Below are 19,973 nucleotides of genomic sequence, written 5' to 3' on the forward strand. Positions count from 1 at the left end.
TCTCTTTCCTTTTTGTGAGTTCAAGATCAATTACAAGGCCTTTCTATTGAAGCCTGGATAAAAATAAAAATAAAGATAATTTTATGGTAAAGTTTAAAATAAGAAATTCATATTGTGAGATAGAAGGTCACATTGTAAGTCGTAATTAAGTAAAATAAAGGGCTTTTAAAAATAAAGCCACAATGTATATGTAATAGTTGCAATGTAATCTAATGTAAATCTTGCGATTCTGACGTTTTTATTCCTAATTATGTGATATAAAGTTGCAATTAAGAGTTATAAAGTCAGAATTACGTGATATAAAGTCGCAATTGCGAGTTAAGTCAGAATTGCCTGATATAAACTTTATAACTCGCAATTCTGACTTTATACTTTTTTCTTACAATTGCGAGTCTCACATCTCACAATTCTGTAGAAAGATCTTGCGAGTTCTAACGTCAGAATTGCGTACACTCTAAAAATTGCTGGGTTAAAAACAACCCAAGTTGGGTTGAAAATGCACCGACCCAATGTTACGTCACGGACACGAGGAAACAGGAAATTGGTGCGAGGACTCAAGTGCAGTGAGAAAATTATAATTTATTATAAAATAAAACATAAACTCAACACAAAAACCCACGAGGGGGAAAAACACATAATCAGAACTGTAACATAACTCAAAAACATACTGTTAGGGGTTACAGTTTTGACCCATAGACCAGATATGCAAAATGAAGACCAGGAGTCAGGATGTTCAATCATCGGAGAGAATTTTACTGAAGAATAGTTTGCAGTTTCATCAGTAGAGTCAGCTTCAGAGTCTCTCAGGGCGGTGTCAGGCCAGACTCTACTCTACACAAAATTACCACACCAGTTATACCAATTTCAAGGGCATGATTTACATCATTACAAACACGTGGAATATTACTGATTGGCATAAAGTCTAAACAATGTGTCATGCGAGAATAGATAGATGTTGTTGTTGTTAATCAGGATGTATACATCAGACAATCCCAAGATTGGGGTTAGTGTTGACTTCAGGGGAGTCCTAGAAAGACGCCAAGAGGTCTAGGGTGTGAGAAAAGCGGTCCAATCCAGTCCATAGACCTGCACAGAACATGTAACACACACACACACACAAGACTCTAGGGCACATCTCTCCTCCAAGGTTAGCGCAGCAGTGAGCTTATCAACAGGACAAGATATCAACACCACATGACAAACGGATCTCTAGAAAGAAAAGTATGACTAATATCATCTACCTCATTCTATAAAGAAATATAAAGACAAAAATGTACTTCTATCAATGGGAAAAATCACACTATATAAATGGGAAGAAATCACAATTGGGAGACTCAAATCCTCCCACCCCTTCCTTTCCTGGGGTTATTACCAACAAGCAGGATTCACCTCTTGGAAGTTCTAACTTTTTCTCCAAGGCCCTGTTGGTCAGGACCCAGAGATAGAGGTCAGGCTATCTATATCAGGGCACATAGATAGGGGTCAGACTGTCTTTGTCAGACCGTCTCTGGAAAGCAAATTAGACACCATACAGCAGACATAGAGTCAAAATCATATTAAATAATAGTTAAATGTATTAATGATCACATAAAATTGATTGTCAATATAATTCATTATTTTGAAAGGATAATAACTGATTATTAAATTCATGAGGTTATTAAAAATCATTCAAAAGGATAAGATGCATATGATGAAGATGCATATGATGAAGAGGCAAGGGTGTCGGCCCACTCCCCCCTTCAATACCAACAGAGAAATCACGGGGAACCGGAAGACGCAGACATAACATACACAAGGATCCAACACAGACTGACAAACACAAGGAGATTATAAAGGGAACAAACAAGGCAGATAATGAGGGAGAACAGGTGGGGCAAATTAACCAATAATCAGATAACAAGGGGGAGGGAACTGACAGGGACACGAGCACATGCTCAACATAACAAAACCCACAAGTGCACACAAGACAGGACAGGCATGTGACATTACCCCCTCCTTAAGGAGCGGCTACCAGACGCTCCACTAGGGACGGGAGGGACAGACCCGGGCGGGACGGGAGGGACAGACCAGGGAGGGACGGGAGGGACAGACCAGGGGGGCACGGGAGGGACAGACCAGGGGGGCACGGGAGGGACAGACAAAGAAGGTACAGACAAGGGAGGGGTAAACAAGGGAGGAACGAGGAAAACAAAAAGTTCAGGAGGCCATGGTGGCCCACAAAGTTCGAATGGCCAGGGCGGCCCACCGAGTTCGGGAGGCCCACCAAGTTCAAGCGGCCGGGGCGGCCCATAGAGTTCAGGCAGCCAGGGCAGTGCGGGTAGCGCAGGGCGCCAGGGAGGCGCGGTGAGAGCAGGGCTCCAGAGAGGCGCGGTGAGTGCAGGGGGCGCCAGGGAGGCGCGGTGAGAGCAGGGCGCTTTAGTGGCGCGGTGAGAGCAGGACGCCTCAGCGGCGCACGGAGAGCAGGGCGCTTTAGTGGCGCGGTGAGAGCAGGACGCCTCAGCGGCGCACGGAGAGCAGGACGCCTCAGCGGCGCACGGAGAGCAGGACGCCTCAGCGGCGCACGGAGAGCAGGACGCCTCAGCGGCGCACGGAGAGCAGGACGCCTCAGCGGCGCACGGAGAGCAGGACGCCTCAGCGGCGCACGGAGAGCAGGACGCCTCAGCGGCGCACGGAGAGCAGGACGCCTCAGCGGCGCACGGAGAGCAGGACGCCTCAGCGGCGCACGGAGAGCAGGACGCCTCAGCGGCGCACGGAGAGCAGGACGCCTCAGCGGCGCACGGAGAGCAGGACGCCTCAGCGGCGCACGGAGAGCAGGACGCCTCAGCGGCGCACGGAGAGCAGGACGCCTCAGCGGCGCACGGAGAGCAGGACGCCTCAGCGGCGCACGGAGAGCAGGACGCCTCAGCGGCGCACGGAGAGCAGGGCGCCTCAGCGGCGCACGGAGAGCAGGGCGCCTCAGCGGCGCAGGGAGAGCAGGGCGCCTCAGCGGCGCAGGGAGAGCAGGGCGCCTCAGCGGCGCAGGCAGGGCGTTGGGGAAACTTCTCCAGTCCAGCAGTATCCACCGGCACTGGGACCACCGGAATACGATCTGCTGGCATTGGGACCACCGGAACATGATCTGCCAGAACTGGGACCACCGGAACACGATCCACCGGCACAGGGACCACCGGAACACGATCCGCCGGAACTGAGACCACCGGCACACGATCCACCGGAACTGGGACCACCGGAACTGCCTCCGGGGCTTCGGATAAAGCCCTGTGCTCCTTCCACGCATGCAGGACTGCCACCACAAAGCATCCCATCACAGCCCTCCAGGCCGTTTCCGGACTCGGGACCACCGGAACGGAGTCCACCGGCACAGGGACCACCGGAACACGATCCACCGGCACAGGGACCACCGGAACACGATCCACCGGCACAGGGACCACCGGAACACGATCCACCGGCACAGGGACCACCGGAGCACGATCCACCAGCACAGGGACCACCGGAACACGATCCGCCGGCACTGGGACCACCGGAATACGATCCGCCGGCACTGGGACCACTGGAACATGATCCGCCGGCACTGGGACCACCGGAATAATATCCGCCAGCATTGGGACCACCGGAACACGATCCGCCGGCACTGGGACCACCGGCACAGGGACCACCGGCACAGGGACCACTGAAACTTGGACCACAGGAAAAGGCACGGAGGGAGACTTCCTTCTCCTCCTCCGTTTCAGGACCACTGGAACACGATCCGCCGGTACTGGGACCACCGGAATACGATCCGCCGGAATCGGGACCACCGGAACACGATCCGCCGGTACTGGGACCACCAGCATATGATCCGCCGGCACTGGGACCATGGAAGGACTGAGGCCCAGGCGGTTGATGAATTCCCAGAATCCCAGACTCCCCATACTATCCATTACCTCCGGAGAGAGGGGCATGTCGAGGCAGAGATTAAAAGCTTCCTTCCACTCTGCCTCATTGAGTCTAAAATGGTCCACCTCCCTGAGGAACCTGCCTGCGAACTGTTGCACATCCGTCCCCTGTTGACGGATGTACCGGGAGTTCAGGTAACGCATTACCCGCAGGTTCTTCTCCCACTCCATAGGAGGATACCGGGAGAAAAAACAAAAACAAAAACGAAAACAACAAAAAAAAACAAGTCCTGCTGAGTCCTCAAGTGGTTGGATCCTTCTGTTACGTCACGGACACGAGGAAACAGGAAATTGGTGCGAGGACTCAAGTGCAGTGAGAAAATTATAATTTATTATAAAATAAAACATAAACTCAACACAAAAACCCACGAGGGGGAAAAACACATAATCAGAACTGTAACATAACTCAAAAACATACCAACAGAGAAATCACGGGGAACCGGAAGACACAGACATAACATACACAAGGATCCAACACAGACTGACAAACACAAGGAGATTATAAAGGGAACAAACAAGGCAGATAATGAGGGAGAACAGGTGGGGCAAATTAACCAATAATCAGATAACAAGGGGGAGGGAACTGACAGGGACACGAGCACATGCTCAACATAACAAAACCCACAAGTGCACACAAGACAGGACAGGCATGTGACACCCAACAATTGGGTTGTTTTAACCCAATGGTTGAGTTGTTCTTACCCAGCAATTGGGTTGTCTTAAGCAACATTTAACCCAACCACTGGGTTAAAACAACTCAACCATTGGGTTAAAACAACTCAATTGTTGGGTCGTGCATTTTCAACCCAACTTGGGTTGTTTTTAACCCAGCATTTTTTAGAGTGTAATATAAGTCAGAATTACACGTTTTATAAACTCGCAATTGCGAGAAAAAAAGTCACAATTACGAGTTTATATCACAATTCTGTGGCAAGATGTCAAAACTGCGAGTTCTATCGTCAGAATTGCGTAATGTAAGTCAGAGTTACATGTTTCATAAACTCGCAATTTGCGAGAAAAAAAGATTGTGTTTTTATATTTTACAATTCTGACTTTATATCTTTTAATTCTGACTATATAACTTGCAATTCTGACTTTACAATTTGCAATTCTGACTTTATATCGAGCAATTATGAGAAAAAAGTCAGAATTGCAAGATGTAAACTCACAATTGTAAAATAAAAAGTTTCAATTATCTTTTGTTATTAAATGTTTATTTCTGTTTATTATTAAATGTTTTATTCTGTGGCAGAAACAAGTTTCCATAGTTTAATTATATTGCATCTGATTTAAGAATAACATTGGAATAATTCATTAATTACAGTTGTAACTGAGTTGAGTTTATCAGTTCTTACTCTTGCTTGAGGTTTCATAATTTAGTCTGATAAAAAATAAAAATCAAACTGAACTGACAAACCCTAAATGTGATGCCCTAAATGTTTACCTTTCTTCTTTCCTGCTGACAAATGTGCAGTGTAGAAGTTCTGTGTATTTAAACAAAACAAAATGACCAAGACTTTTGCAAGAGTGACCTGGTCTAGAAGACAGCAAATTACAAACAGAAATGTTCGAACAAAACAGCTTTAAAGATGCTTTGATGTTGCTACTACCTTGCTCTACTGTTTAAGCGACGGGAACCCCCCAAAAAACACACTCACACTGATACTTTTCTTATTAATTTGTTCCTTTCTGTTTCTGTTGCTTGTGATTTTGGAAAAAAGTTAAAGTGGAGGGTGCTATTAAAGGTAAAAGTCAGTGGTTCACCCATGTGTTTCGTGAACATAGAGATTGTGATTGTTGTTGTTCATTCTGTTGTTGTTTTAAATATTGCTGATATAAGCAGTCTTGTGTGTCTTTATGTAATGCTGCCATATTTGTTTGCATTTTATCATATTTTTGTTTTATGATAAAAAGAGAACCTAAACAGCTGCAGAAAAAAAACGAATTGAATGAGAAAATGGCATATACATAAAAATGTTTTGGTTGTTCTGTGATCAGTTGTGTATTTGCAGTAGTGTAATCCCTCCAAATGGTTCATTCATTTATTTTTCTGCATATCAGCATGTTATAATGAAGGTGCTCTGTCTGTGTACAGCCATGCGGGAGGCCAAGGAGTCATTAGAGAGTGTGACCACATCACTGGAGACCTTACAAGAAGGGACGGGCAGACTCCAGAACTCCCTTGAGTCTGAACGTGCATCTCTCTCAAACACACTCAACGACCCGGCCTGCTCTAATGGAGCCGTAACACACACCTGCAACACCATCCGTGGAACACTCAGCCAGCTTGCTCTCAGTGCAAACTTTAATGGGGTAACACTCACACACCCAACCCATTTATACATGTGTATGTGTGTATTAGAGTGTCATTGTTATTAGAATCTGTCAATTACTGTGCATAATAGTTAGGCTAAGTTTTAATATTAATGTTTATGTTAAAATACTGTTCTTCTATCCCAATTCTGTGCACAGACAACAAAAAGTAAACCATTTGTAAGAAAGCAATGACTCTTCAGGTAAAATGCCCACTGAGTGGCACTAAAAGCGAGTTTTATGTAGTTCAGTACAGCTAACTCTATGCCTGAATTTTAAATGTAATAATTTCTCAAATTAATATATACAGTGGGGCAAAAAATGTATTTAGTCAGCCATAAATTGTGCAAGGTCTCCCACTTAAAAGATGAGAGAGGCCGGTAATTTTTTACCATAGGTACACTTCAACTATGAGAAACAGAAAATCCAGAAAATCACACTGTCTGATTAAAAAAAAAAATATTTGCAAATTATGGTGGACAATAAGTATTTGGTCACCTACAAAAAAAAGCAAGATTTCTGGCTCTTTAAGAGACTCCTCTGTCCTCCACTCATTACCTGTATAAATAACACCTGTTTGAACTCCTTCTCAATATAAAATACCTGTCCACAACCTCAAACAGTCAGACTCCAAACTCCACTATGGCCAAGACCAAAGAGCTGTCAAAGGACACCAGAAACAAAATTGTAGACCTGGATGAAGCTGGGAAGACGGAATCTGCAATAGGTTAGCAGCATGGTGTGAAGAAATCAACTGTGGCAGCAATTAATAAAACACCGAAGACATAAAAGACCACTGATAATCTCCCTCGATCTGGGGCTCCACGCAAGATCTCAAGGCTGATTTATACTTCTGCGTTGGACCTACAGCGAATCCTCTACAACGCAAGTTATGGGCTGGTTTTCATTTATACTTCTGCGTTGTTGTCCGCGTCAATAAGCAATTACACATGCAGACCTCTAGTGATGCTAACCCCAGTCTCAAGGGAAATTACGAAGAAGTCATTGCATGCGTTTGAGACACACCTGAATGCAGGCCGATAGCTTCTTGCACATTTTTGTTGTATGTAATACAAATTAAGCATCTCTAGTTGATTAGTAGAGTAACATAAGAGGCGATCTGGCACTGCAGATTGCTCGTGGACGCTGTTTTCAGGTTGCCCGTGTACTGACTAGCACTTCAGTCGATTGCTGTTGCGGAGACTATTCATTCCGTTGAAATCACAAAATGAAATGCATCCATTGTGATGTGCCCCTATTCTTGATATACAATCACTGATCAACATCTTTGGTTTTAATGAGAAAATAAATAAACTATACACAGCGGATCTATGTATCTATTCACTAACATAAAGAATCTCTGCACTACAAAATATTGTGTTCTATAGCAGATGTTGGATGAAACTATCATTTCTGGACACATGCACTCCTATCGCAGATTTATTTATTTATAGACCTGAGTGAGAGGTTCTGGCAGTCTAATCACAGCGCTTGCGGTCCGCGTAGAATTGACGTGTAGTTTCATTTTTGGAGAGGTGCGCGTCAAGGTACGGCGTATGTAACGCGTCTATGCGTATGTTAAGCTGTACCTTCTGCCTGCACTTGACACAGAAGTATAAATTGGGCTTTCACCCCGTGGGGTCAAAATGATCACAAGAACGGTGAGCAAAAATCCCAGAACCATACGGGGGGACCTAGTGAATGACCTGCAGAGAGCTGGGACCAAAGTAACAAAGGCCACCATCAGTAACACACTATGCCAGGGACTCAAATCCTGCAGTGCCAGACTTGAAGCCAGCTTAAGCCAGTACATGTCCAGGCCTGTCTGAAGTTTGCTAGAGAGCAATCCAGATGATCCAGAAGAGGATGCATATGGTCAGATGAAACCAAAATAAAACTTTTTTGTAAAAAACAACTTGTCGTGTTTGGAGGAGAAATAATGCTCAGTTGCACCATACCTACTGTGAAGCATGGGGGTGGAAACATCATGCTTTGGGGCTGTTTTTCTGCAAAGGGACCAGGACAACTGATCCGTGTAAAGGAAAGAATGAATGTATCGTGAGATTTTGAGTAAAAGCCTCCTTCCATCAGCAAGGGCATTGAAGATGAAACGGGGCTGGGTCTTTCACCATGACAATGATCCCAAACACACTGCCGGGAGCAACGAAGGAGTAGCTTAATAACAGGCATTTCAAGGTTCCGGAGTCTCCAGATCTTAACCCCATAGAAATCTTTGGAGGGAGTTGAAAAACATCACTACTCTAGAAGAGATCTGCATGGAGGAATGGGCCAAATGACCAGAAACAGTGTGTAAAAACCTTGTGGCGACTTACAGAAAACGTTTCTGTCATTGCCAACAAAGAGTATAACAAAGTATTGAGAATAACTTTTGTTATTGAGCAAAAACTTATTTTCCACAATAATTTGCAAATAAATTCTTTAAAAATCTGGATTTCTTTTTCTCATTCTCTCATAGTTAAAATGTAACTATGTTGAAAATTACAGGCCTCGCTCATCTTTTTAAGTCGGAGAACTTGCACAATTGGTGGCTGATGAAACCTGGAAAAACTGTATCAGTGTATCAATTTGCTTAGTTTAGACAGGACATATTGAGGGCTCATCCAGTCACCATGAAATCGACATTTCAAATGGTTGATGGATAATTGCAGTATTTACTTAGCCTGACGTGGTCATACTCAATTCTAGTCTGAATATGAGTCTGAAACTGCTCCATTGGGCTGTGATTATGGGGTGTGTTTCAACCGAACCAGGAAAGACCTCAATTGGATAGACCTACAACCAATCAGAGCAACGAAGCGCCGCATCATCAAATGTTAACAGAGTTCAACTGCACTGTGTTGCCAAGTCCACGTTTTTTCCCCCACAGGTTGTTTTCTATGTCTGCGGGTTGAAGCGACTATTATGTGATATACACACATGAATGTGAATTTTAGCAGGCAACCTTGCCAAAATAACACACATTTTACCCCCCAAATGCCATTTTTCGACCGGAGAACCCCCCCGAGAAGCTATTGTTTAGGGCTAGTAGTTGGCGGGTTTTGTTGTAAAAACTTGCCAACCCTGTCTGCACACGTGCTGAAATCAGGCTGGAATACACGATTTTTGATGACGTGATGATTACGTTACTGTTGATCATCTGTCCGTCATCGTCCAAAGCCCGCCCTGATGATTTCATTGGTCCGAACAGTTTCTGTTCGGGGATAATTACTCCTCTATGGAGCAAGGCCAGACCGAACTGCCCGACCTAAAAATTTTGTGGGCGGGGCTGAGTTCAGCTGGCATCCAGGCTAGTATTTACTGTATTTAGTTATACATGTGTCATACATTGATTCAGGATGCTTTTTAAATCAGATATACATCATAAACTGGTTGCAATTTTTGGTTCATGCTGTTTTTGCCAGTAAGGCAATAAGATAGATAATTCACAGCCATTATCCATGATTAGCTACTTTGCTATGCCAGGTGGTATTATTGGGATGGGTATTGTATTTGATTGGACAAAATCTGTGTAGTGCAGGATGAGTCATCTCATCAGTATTTTTGTTCCATCTTCCTGGAAGAGAAATAAATACATTTTGCATCAGATAAAGGTTTATTTTGTTAGCATATAATATAGATTGTTTTCAAATTTACAGACATGGAGCTAAATGGAGTATTAAAAACACTGTGCAATATGTTGGTCTGTGTGGTTATTTGTGACTCCTGTATGTCATCCAACAGTTGCCTGACGTTGAGGCGCCTTTGGCCAATCTGGACGCTGTGCTTGAAACAGACCTCAGCAATATTGTACAGAAGGTCAGATGGATATCATCCACCCACTGTAATTAACTCATAATGTACTGTGACAGTCATTTCACCACCTTTTTTGGGGTTTTATCTCTTCAGGGATACTCTTCGTTTAATGACACACCAATGTTGGTCAGGGAACAGACGAAAGACATGGTGTCGGGTGAGGGTATTCTGTTTATTTACCTATCTAGCTTTGAACCAAAACATTGTTGCCTTGCTGCCTAAATTAGGATGCTTTAATTTGGTGTTTTCATAGACAACTCGTTTTGCAACAGAGCATCTGTCTATACTCAACATGTTAACTTTATTTGTTCTCTGAAACTAAAGAAATGACAAAAAGAACTAAATGTTATTCTGTTCTCGGATCTGTTCCTATGCATTCGGGAACCCGTATGTCTCTTTTTAAAAATGAAGCTCTACCCAGTAAGTGTGCCTCAAGTACTGTGTGTTTTAGTGCTAGACATGTAAGTCATTTCATGTGAATACTGGAAAAATATAGTTATGCCTTATATCTCCATGTTCATATATTCACATATTCACTTCATCTTTCTCTGTTTCTCTCTGTTAAAGAAGTGAAAGTGCTGCTGGATAAGTCATGTGGAGAGATAATTGGTTTCACAAAGATGTTCCCGGTAGAACCAGCACTTGAGAACTTCACAAAGTTCCTGACGGAGAGCCAGAAGAACATTGAAGCATATTACCCTCAGATTGACCAGCTGGACTTCTACAGGTACTTCTGTAGAGCTTACTAATATGAAACTGACGCCACATACACATTACAGATCATTTCAGTTTAAATTCATGTTAGTGGTGACAAGCACATGATGCAGCCGAATTCAGTCATAGAAACTTAAAGTAGAGCCAACTGCATTTACAATGCAAATAGTGTGCAGAATCAAACTGAACTAGTTATTAATGACATATTTAAAAGAAAAACATATTTGATTTATACCCTACAACTCAAATGTAAGATTTTTTTTATGTTTTTGAAAGAAATCTCTTATGCTCACCCAGGCTGTATTTATTTGACGGGACAAAAATAAAAAAATAAATTATGAGCCATTGTCTAGTCATGCCCTTTGTTTTGGTCCAAGAAGCCGTTTAAATCAGATATATCATAAAATTGCAATTTCAGGTTTATGCTTTTTTGTAAGTTTTAGTTACTTTTGTGTCTGAGTGAGAATTATTTTCTTTTAATGTAATTTGTCATTGAATGAATTGTGTGCCAAAGCAATGATAAATGCTTCAGTATCTCTTTATCTCTGTCTTTGTGTCTCCAGATGGATAGGGTGTGTAGTGATCTGCTGTATGGTCGTGCTGGTTCTGGCTTTTAATTTCCTGGGTTTGCTGTGTGGATCGTGTGGCTATGATAAAAATGCCACTCCCACCACACGTGGCTGTCTTTCCAACACTGGAGGAAACCTACTGATGGCGTGAGCTACTTTAACTTGTCTACTCAATACCTTCCCACAAAGTGCATATCAAAATATATTTGACTATAGTTCTTTTTTTCTTTTGGTGATCAGTTCTGTTGGCTTCAGCTTCATCTTCTCTTGGGTGCTCATGGGAGTTGTAGTCACCACATTTGTTGTTGGAGGAAACATAGAGAAGCTTGTGTGTGAACCGCTGGCTAACAGACAGATTTTTAAGGTACTGGCACACTACTCTATTTTAAGACACAATTAACAAATATTGGACAATTTGACGATTTTAAGATTTTAAAGATCTAAGTGCATGGTCTGAAGCGCATGGTGTAGGTGCACTTAGGGTGTGTCTGAATATGCAATATGGGCGTAACATGCAATAAACCAATCAGTGTCTCATCTCCCATTCCCTTTAAAAGCCAGTTACGCCTACACTATGGCGGAATGCTATTTACATGGCGGAATTTGCAGGCGGAAAGAGGAATCTTTTTTTTAAATATATATTTAAAAACTTTTATGTGTTGCTGTGCATCCCTATGTGTGTATTAAGCAAAGTGTACACGCGATGTGCACCCGCCTATAGGCGCATTTTACTAACACGCCCTTTAAATATCACAAAAATACTGCACTATTGACTTTAGACCAGGTTTCAGTTGGTCAATGGCGCAGTCGATTTCAGTTGCCTCAAAATAGCAACGCACCAACAATGCCCCCCGCTGAACATACCTCGTTTTCAGACCAGCACGCCCATGGGCGAACAGATGGCCAGGAATGCATTTGCTATTTAAACAATGTGGTGCTGGATGTGAAAATGTGAACTGTGCTGGCCTCAAACTAGCAAAAAACACTTGTGTTGCGCCTGGCGTCGCATTGCGCTGGCTGGGTGTATATTAGGGCCCTATGTGTGTCTTTAACTACTATGTACTAACATTTAAATTAATAATTTATTTTATCCATACGTTTTTATATTGTACTTACACTTAAAAATAGCGGCATGTGATTACAGCTGTAATCAATGTCCATAATTGCATCTATAATTACACTGTTTTAACTGTTCACTTACATCTTAACCCAAACCATACCACCAAAGCTGTCCCTAACCTTACCCATATCTCACCTCAACATGAACACAATAAGTACATTGTACCTAACGTGCTTTATGTAAGTACATTGTAGTAAAAAGACACCAAATAAGAAAAGTGTGACCCAATTTGACTTCCTGCGTAATAATATATAATAGCTGATATGTACACACATTTACACAAAAATAAATAAAACTGTACATAAGTAAATCAACTATCTTGGGTCATGTCTTACTCAAAGTACAGATTTAAGTGTACAAACCATGTATAGTTTTAGGAAGGGAAAAGAGAAACAGACCAGTATAATCTTACATAACGCACACAACACTGGAGCCCTTGTATGCAAACTGTGGTTAAGCTAGGTGTGTATGTGTGCGTGTGTGTGTGTGTGCGATCTGAAACTAACCCAGATTTACCCATTTTTTAAAAATCCCCCTTTTTAAAACTTTTGCTCAAGCACACACACACACACACACACACACACACACACACACACACACACACACACACACACACACACACACACACACACACACACACACACACACACACACACACACACACACACACACACACACACACACACACACACACACACACACACACACACACACACACACACACACACACATGTTGGTCTATGTGGTTTACAGGGACTCTCCATAGGCGTAATGTTTTTTATACTGTACAAACCGCATTTTCTATCCCCCTACACTGCCCCTGCCCCTAAACCTACCCATCACAGGAAACATTCTGCATTTTTACATTCTCAAAAAAACATCATTTAGTATGTTTATAAGGCCATTTGAATTATGAGGACATAAACCACATTTATAGTGTAATACCAGTGTAATACCCATGTAGTTATACAAATTTGTTTCCTCATAAACCACATAAACAGGCTCACACACACACACACACACACACACACACACACACACACACACACACACACACACACACACACACACACTTCCATATGACCTTAAACTGATATAGAAAAACGTACCTGTGGCTTATGTCTTGAACACGCAGCACAGTTGCATCAGTTCAAATCCCCGCTTGTGGTTCTTTCCCTCATGAGTAGGGTTAGGTTTTGAACTTAAGTTGCTTATAATTGCATAGTTTAATGTTATTACTGTGGTAAATACATGTAAGATGTGTAACAGGGACACTGTAAAATAAAGTGCTACTAAAATGTCTAATTTTGTTACTCATGATAGTTTTTACAGCTTTAAAATTAAATGAATAGTTCTTTGGTGGTCCACAGAATCAGGAAAGAGCTTGCAACCACGTAAAAGTGAAATTAATTTAGTTAGAATTTAATTTGGAGTTTTTAATCCTGTGCAGATTATTGACACGCCATACATGGTCCATCCTGCCAAAAAGAACTTTCTTCCTGGCATGCTGTTTCAAGATCCAAACATTGACCTTACTGTCGGCAGTATGTACAGGTAAGTGAGCAAAGTTCAACACTAAAGATGCATTAGAAGTCGTTTAAATCTTTAGCTGACCCAAAACTGAAGATGCTTCCATTAACCTTGTCATTCCAAACACATAAGACTTTCGTTCATCTTTGAAATGCAAATGACCCCTGAGAGATTTGTCTATGCAAACCAATAATTTGACACTTTAAAAAGTTCATAAACACATTATAAAAGTAAAAATGTGAGCGGTTTAAGTCTTCTAAAGGTAGGGACACAGTCACCTTATATTATGAGGGACTGAAATCTCTCAGGTTTAAATCTTCATTTGCATTGCAAAGTTGAGTTTGGAACAACATGTTAGTGATTCAATGATGACAGTCATTTTTGGGTGAACTATCTCTATAATAAATCATTTATTTGACACTGGAGGCTGTGTACTCTTTGAAAAGATTGATTTACTGTGTTTATTTACTGTTTTCTCTTGCTCGTAGAGATTGTTATGAGAATAGTGGTTTATACTCAGCACTACAACTGGAGACCAAGTTCAACTTCAACAAGTTTCTCAATGCCACAGTGGTGCGAGAAAAGACAAAAAGCATTTCACATATTTTTTCATATATCTACATACTGAGCGTGACATCATCAGTACTCTAACCATATGTTTGTGATTTCTTAACAGTATAACCTGGAACTGGCCAAGATATTTAATAGTGTGAATGTGGATCTCCAGGGAATGCTTCTTCTGGAACAGGAGGGCAAAGATAACCTCATCGACTTCGCCAACACAGGCATTGGAGAAATCGACTATCAGGCTTATCTAACTGAGGTAACCCTCAAACTGTCATAGACACTGATACAGGCACAACTGTAGAACACACTTTAACGGTGATTTCATTGACAGGTGAATAAAGGCGTGACAGTTGTGGATCTTTTATCCTACGCAAATGAACTTGAAGCTCAAGCAGACCGACTGGTGAGTCAAATACAAATAAATTCCTTTCATCTGGTAAAAAATGCCAGCTGGTTAATGTCTGGTTTTATAACACAGTGAAGATATTAGCAGTTCATTAGGTCAGATATTATTTACTCTATGCATCAAAGTGAGTCACTTCAGTTAACACTGAGAGGTAAGTCTCTGGAACATTTTAAAATTTATGGCAGTCTCTTCTCCAGTGTGAAGGAACACAGGCCCTGCATTCATGAGGTGAAAACACACATCTACAGGATGTGTGGAGCTGCAGTGTGTGCGTGTGCTTATGGGAATATGACTGAAGGCCTTTTACAGCACTTGTACATAAAAGGTTATTCTGAGAAGCGAGCCTATTTGTTAATAGTTATTATTGTGTATCGTTTTATGTACAAGTCAAACTCTTCCTGTAGTATTGCAAGTCTATGCGTTTTACAGCAGAATAATATTTTATTTGTTAAATCTTAAAATATAAATATTAATCATAATATATTACACCCTATTTATTGAATGAAAATGATTTATATCGATTTACACAAATTACAAGTCTCGACCAACAATATCGCAATAATTAAATACAATTTAATTCAATATTTAATTGTGTATTTAAATACAATTCTGTACAAAATTAAGGGTGCTTTCACACCTGCCTCATTTAATTCGGTTGAATCGTACTAGAGTTTGTTTCCCTCTTTGGTGCGGTTCGTTTGGTCAGGTCTGAAAGCAGCAATCGCACTCGGGTGCGCACCAAAAGCGGACCAAACAAGTGTACCGAGACCTCCTTGAAGAGGTGGTCTCGGTACGATTTCAAACGAACTCTGGAGCGGTTTGTTTGTGGTGAGAACGTGATCCGACCTCGAACAGAACCAACTGCAAAAGTACTGATCATTTTTGGACTGAACCAGCTGCCGTAGTTAGCTGCGCTGACATTGTGTGCATGATATTATTACCTGATAGATCGTTGGCAATATTTTCGAAAGATGAGCATGTCAAGAGTTAATAATTAATGCACGCCTCCTCTTGAAGTGACGAGCGATGCGCTCTCGCTGTCTGCAGTGCATTAGAATGTTGTTTTCACGTCGCATCCGCGCTTCATTATAGAAAGGTATTTGCATACTGTGGTAAATACACACAGTGTAGTAGATTATGGCCAGGGACAAAACCAGCCAGCGCAGTCGTCTCTTCATAGTGTTATAGTTTGCTGGCTTTGTTGGAATTTTCCCACACGTAAATTTTGACCAATCGAAAAGCAGTTTAGGAAATACGCTACGTGCTTGCGTTTTGGTTCGTTTCAACTGGTTCGGACCAAAGCAATCAGTGTGGTGTGTAAAGGAACCAAAAAAGCTGAAAAATGCAACAATGTATAATTGTTTGCCCTTGGTTCGGACCAAATGAACCGAACTAGAGATGTGAAAGCACCCTAAGTGCTAGTTCTGAAATTAGCCATAGTAAGAGTATTATACAATTTATTCCAAAAAGATAATTTCCAAAACCAAATGTGGTGGAAATGTTTATGTTTATTATAAACTAGCGAAAGTGAAAGTTAAAAAAAAATGTGTTTTAGGGAGGGACAATTCTGTATATTTTCAATGTATCTCTCTATAACTTTCTTTCTTAGCCACGTGGGGCTCTTGAGAATGCGCTCAAGGGTCATGCCAGCAGTATCAGACAGATCCACAAAGACCAAGTGGTGCCAATGGAGCAAGCTATGGTAAAACACACTTGCATCAAAATGCATCATTTAAAGGGATACTTCACCGCTTTTTGATATTAAACTATGTTATTCCCTTAATTAAAACGAGTTGATACATACGTCTCTTGTCTGAGTGTGTGCACTTAATCTCTCTGACACGCGGTGACGATCTGATAGCATTTATCTTAGCCCACTATGCCCAGTTCATTCAATATGGTACCAAACAGAGATCAAGTTAGAAGCAATCAAACACCTCCACGTTTTTCCTATTTAAATACAGTTACACGAATAGCTGAATGATCAAGTATGGTGACATAAAATAAAACATGACACATTTGAGTGTACTGAGAGTACTTCGACTCGGCGCAGTAAAAAGTCCCGGCTGAAAAATCCTCCCTCACATCTCCTTCTCTCATTTCTGTCAATAGAGGGGAGGGGAAGATGTGAGGGAGGATTTTTCAGCCGGGACTTTTTACTGCGCCGAGTCGAAGTACTCTCAGAAGTGCTATTCCGCCATACATTATAGTTCTCCTTTTTAATCCGCTTAGAGAAGCACCACGTTTTATTTTATGTCACCATAGTTGATCGTTCAGCTATCCGTGTAACAGTATTTAAATAGGGGAAACGTGGAGGTGTTTGGTCGCTTCTAACTTGATCTCTGTTTGGTACCATAGTGAATGAACTGGGCATAGTGGGCTAAGCTAAATGCTATCAGATCGTCACCGCGCGTCAGAGCAATGGGAGACGAGAGAGGTATGTATCGACTCATTTTATTTAGGGGAATAACATAGTTTAATATAAAAAAGTGGTGAAGTATTCCTTTACTATGATTTACAAGCTGTTTTCTTTACGGGGCCAGAATGTCCCCACAAGGTCAAAAGTTTCTGCTATTCTGCTTCTGCTATATTTGTCCCCATGACATAGGGAATACCTGACCCCCCCCAAACACACACACACACACACACACACACACACACACACACACACACACACACACACACACACACACACAATTATTTACTTAGATTTCTATTGTTTTTCTTATACCGCTAGTAAAAAAATTCTAACCCACTATCAGAAACAATAGAGTTGTTGTTTTTGTTCAATATAAAATGTTCTAAGCCATTTGGTTTATGACGACACAGAAAGTTTTATTTTAAGTTTTATTCATTCTATTTTTTATTTTTTTTCCAAATGGAACCAAAGAAATTTTTGAAAGCAAGGGTAAGCCAACTGTTGGTATCATGTGACGTGACCAAAACATAAATAAATGTACTTCTAAAGACGTGTTTCAGTAAATGTGGACAACTTCAGTAGTTCAGACGTGTTCTGTAAATGTTTGTGTTTGGAAGTCTGTGTAAGTGTCTTCTTTCTGAGTCATTGTGCTTTGACTGTGTGATTTGTCAGCAATTTTTGCTGTGAAATTGTATTCGTGATTACTAAAGATTTGTATTAAAAGGAAATCGCTTGATCTAACTTACTAAAATGATTTAATAGAGAATACGAATCATAGAAGAAACCCGTGACTCATTGAGGGGTTGACCTTGATTGTAAGAGAATGATATAGTATTTATTTTTATATTTTTTAAAAGTAGAATGTATTGTTTTTAATTTGCAGGGAACTCTAGGTCAAAGCATCAAACTGCTTCAGAAAACATCCAGAGAACTGCCTGTAAGTTCAGTATATACACACAATTTTATGTAAATCTTTCTATAAAATAAATGCCACTTGGTTTTTGCAATGACATTTATACATTTTTAATAATTTCATGTGTTTTCTTCTAGATTAAAGTGACAAATGTCCTGAATGCCATCGAGGCAGCAGAGTATCTCATCGCCAACAATGTCTCGCATGTGGTCAGAAAGGTATACATACTTGTTTCATGTTTTGAATCTATTAATTTACTAATAGTAAATCTGGAGCCATAGAAACATAGACTGTATGTATCTTAATTATATTTTTTCCAGTAAAAATAAAAATAAATTCTAAGCATCATTAAAACAAGATATATTTACCTGAGAAGCCAATTGAATATGACATTAAAGGGATAGTTCACCAAACAATGAAAATTTGCCAATGATTTACTCACCCTCAAGTCATCATAGGTATGAGTTATTATATTAAAAAATCCAAGCTAATATTATATCCAAAAATCCAATAAAAATTTTCCAAGCTTTATAATGGCTTTTTATGTTTTAAAGTCAATAAAAGTGCATGTATCCATCATAAAACTGCTCCACACAGCTCCGGGAGGTTAATAAAATCCTTGCGATGAAAAGCGATGCATTGGTATAAGAAACGATCCATATTTAAAACATATTTAAATATTTTCTCACTTAAATTGATCTTGTTTTAAAGATGTTTAGATTTTAAAATGGGCAAAATACTAGATAAGAAAACAAGTATATATTTTTAATAGCTCACTTTTAAATGCTCTGTTATGTTTTTGTTTTGTTTTTGTTTTTTGTATTTTTAAAAATGTCATAGGAGACTGAAAAATTCATTAAGCACATCGTGGGATACTTTACACAATATACGGAGTGGGTTAAGCACTCAGTGAGTATGCTAAGATAAGATAAAGTCCAGTCTTTTCCTTAAAGCAGCACTTTGTCATGTTACACTGCAACTAAATCAGTTATATACTAATGTATGTCTCCGTATGTGCAGCTGGCAATGGAGGTTGCCCAGTGTAAGCCCATCAGCAACATTGTGGACTCGCTAGAGATCGTAGCCTGCAGCTTCATTGTTGACTCAGTGGTAAGATTTACAAAACCGTTTTAAAACATATGGAACTCACACTCACAAGACATACTTAATATAGCCATGAACATGTGCAGCATATGAATGTCTCCCAACACACACACACACACACAGCAGAACAAGATTGTCACTGTTCACACTCTGAGCTCCCAGATGCAGCGGAAGAGAGATGTTATTGCAGTGCGTATGCTGGTGTGTGTGTGTGTGTGTGTGTGTGTGTGTGTGTGTGTGTGTGTGTGTGTGTGTGTGTGTGTGTGTGTGTGTGTGTGTGTGTGTGTGTGTGTGTGTGTGTGTGTGTGTGTGTGAACAAAAACTAGGAACTTACAGAAATATACAATCCAAAAGCAACACACACTCACATTAACAGAGCCATGTAATTTGGTATTTGTCATCATTATCATCATTTGAAGGCCAATTCACACCACACAGACAAATGCCAACAAACACGTTTGTTGGTTTTGTTGGATCAGTGTGTTACCCGTTGGCGTTTGTTGCCGTTGGTCAGGGTTTTTTTTCACCCGACTGAACATGTTCAATCAGCGTGTACACAATGCATATAAT

The 19,973-nt window shown here is 41.0% G+C and overlaps 1 protein-coding gene across 3 annotated transcripts in view; it reads left to right on the forward strand.

Moving 5' to 3' along the window:
* The window catches only part of prom1b (prominin 1 b), a 50,871-nt gene that overhangs the window by 23,129 nt on the left and 7,769 nt on the right, over window positions 1-19,973 (forward strand). For all 3 annotated transcript variants that reach the window (XM_067441717.1, XM_067441718.1, XM_067441719.1), the window contains exons 8-22: window positions 6,031-6,248; window positions 9,990-10,064; window positions 10,155-10,218; window positions 10,629-10,788; window positions 11,339-11,491; window positions 11,585-11,708; window positions 13,915-14,018; window positions 14,483-14,567; window positions 14,671-14,817; window positions 14,893-14,964; window positions 16,577-16,669; window positions 18,270-18,323; window positions 18,437-18,517; window positions 19,140-19,208; window positions 19,320-19,409. In XM_067441717.1, coding sequence (XP_067297818.1) covers window positions 6,031-6,248; window positions 9,990-10,064; window positions 10,155-10,218; window positions 10,629-10,788; window positions 11,339-11,491; window positions 11,585-11,708; window positions 13,915-14,018; window positions 14,483-14,567; window positions 14,671-14,817; window positions 14,893-14,964; window positions 16,577-16,669; window positions 18,270-18,323; window positions 18,437-18,517; window positions 19,140-19,208; window positions 19,320-19,409 — 1,589 coding nt within the window. The remainder of the gene's footprint in view (window positions 1-6,030; window positions 6,249-9,989; window positions 10,065-10,154; window positions 10,219-10,628; window positions 10,789-11,338; window positions 11,492-11,584; window positions 11,709-13,914; window positions 14,019-14,482; window positions 14,568-14,670; window positions 14,818-14,892; window positions 14,965-16,576; window positions 16,670-18,269; window positions 18,324-18,436; window positions 18,518-19,139; window positions 19,209-19,319; window positions 19,410-19,973) is intronic.

This window comes from Pseudorasbora parva, chromosome 4 (genome assembly GCF_024679245.1).
Source record: "Pseudorasbora parva isolate DD20220531a chromosome 4, ASM2467924v1, whole genome shotgun sequence".
Classification (NCBI taxonomy): Eukaryota; Metazoa; Chordata; class Actinopteri; order Cypriniformes; family Gobionidae; genus Pseudorasbora; species Pseudorasbora parva.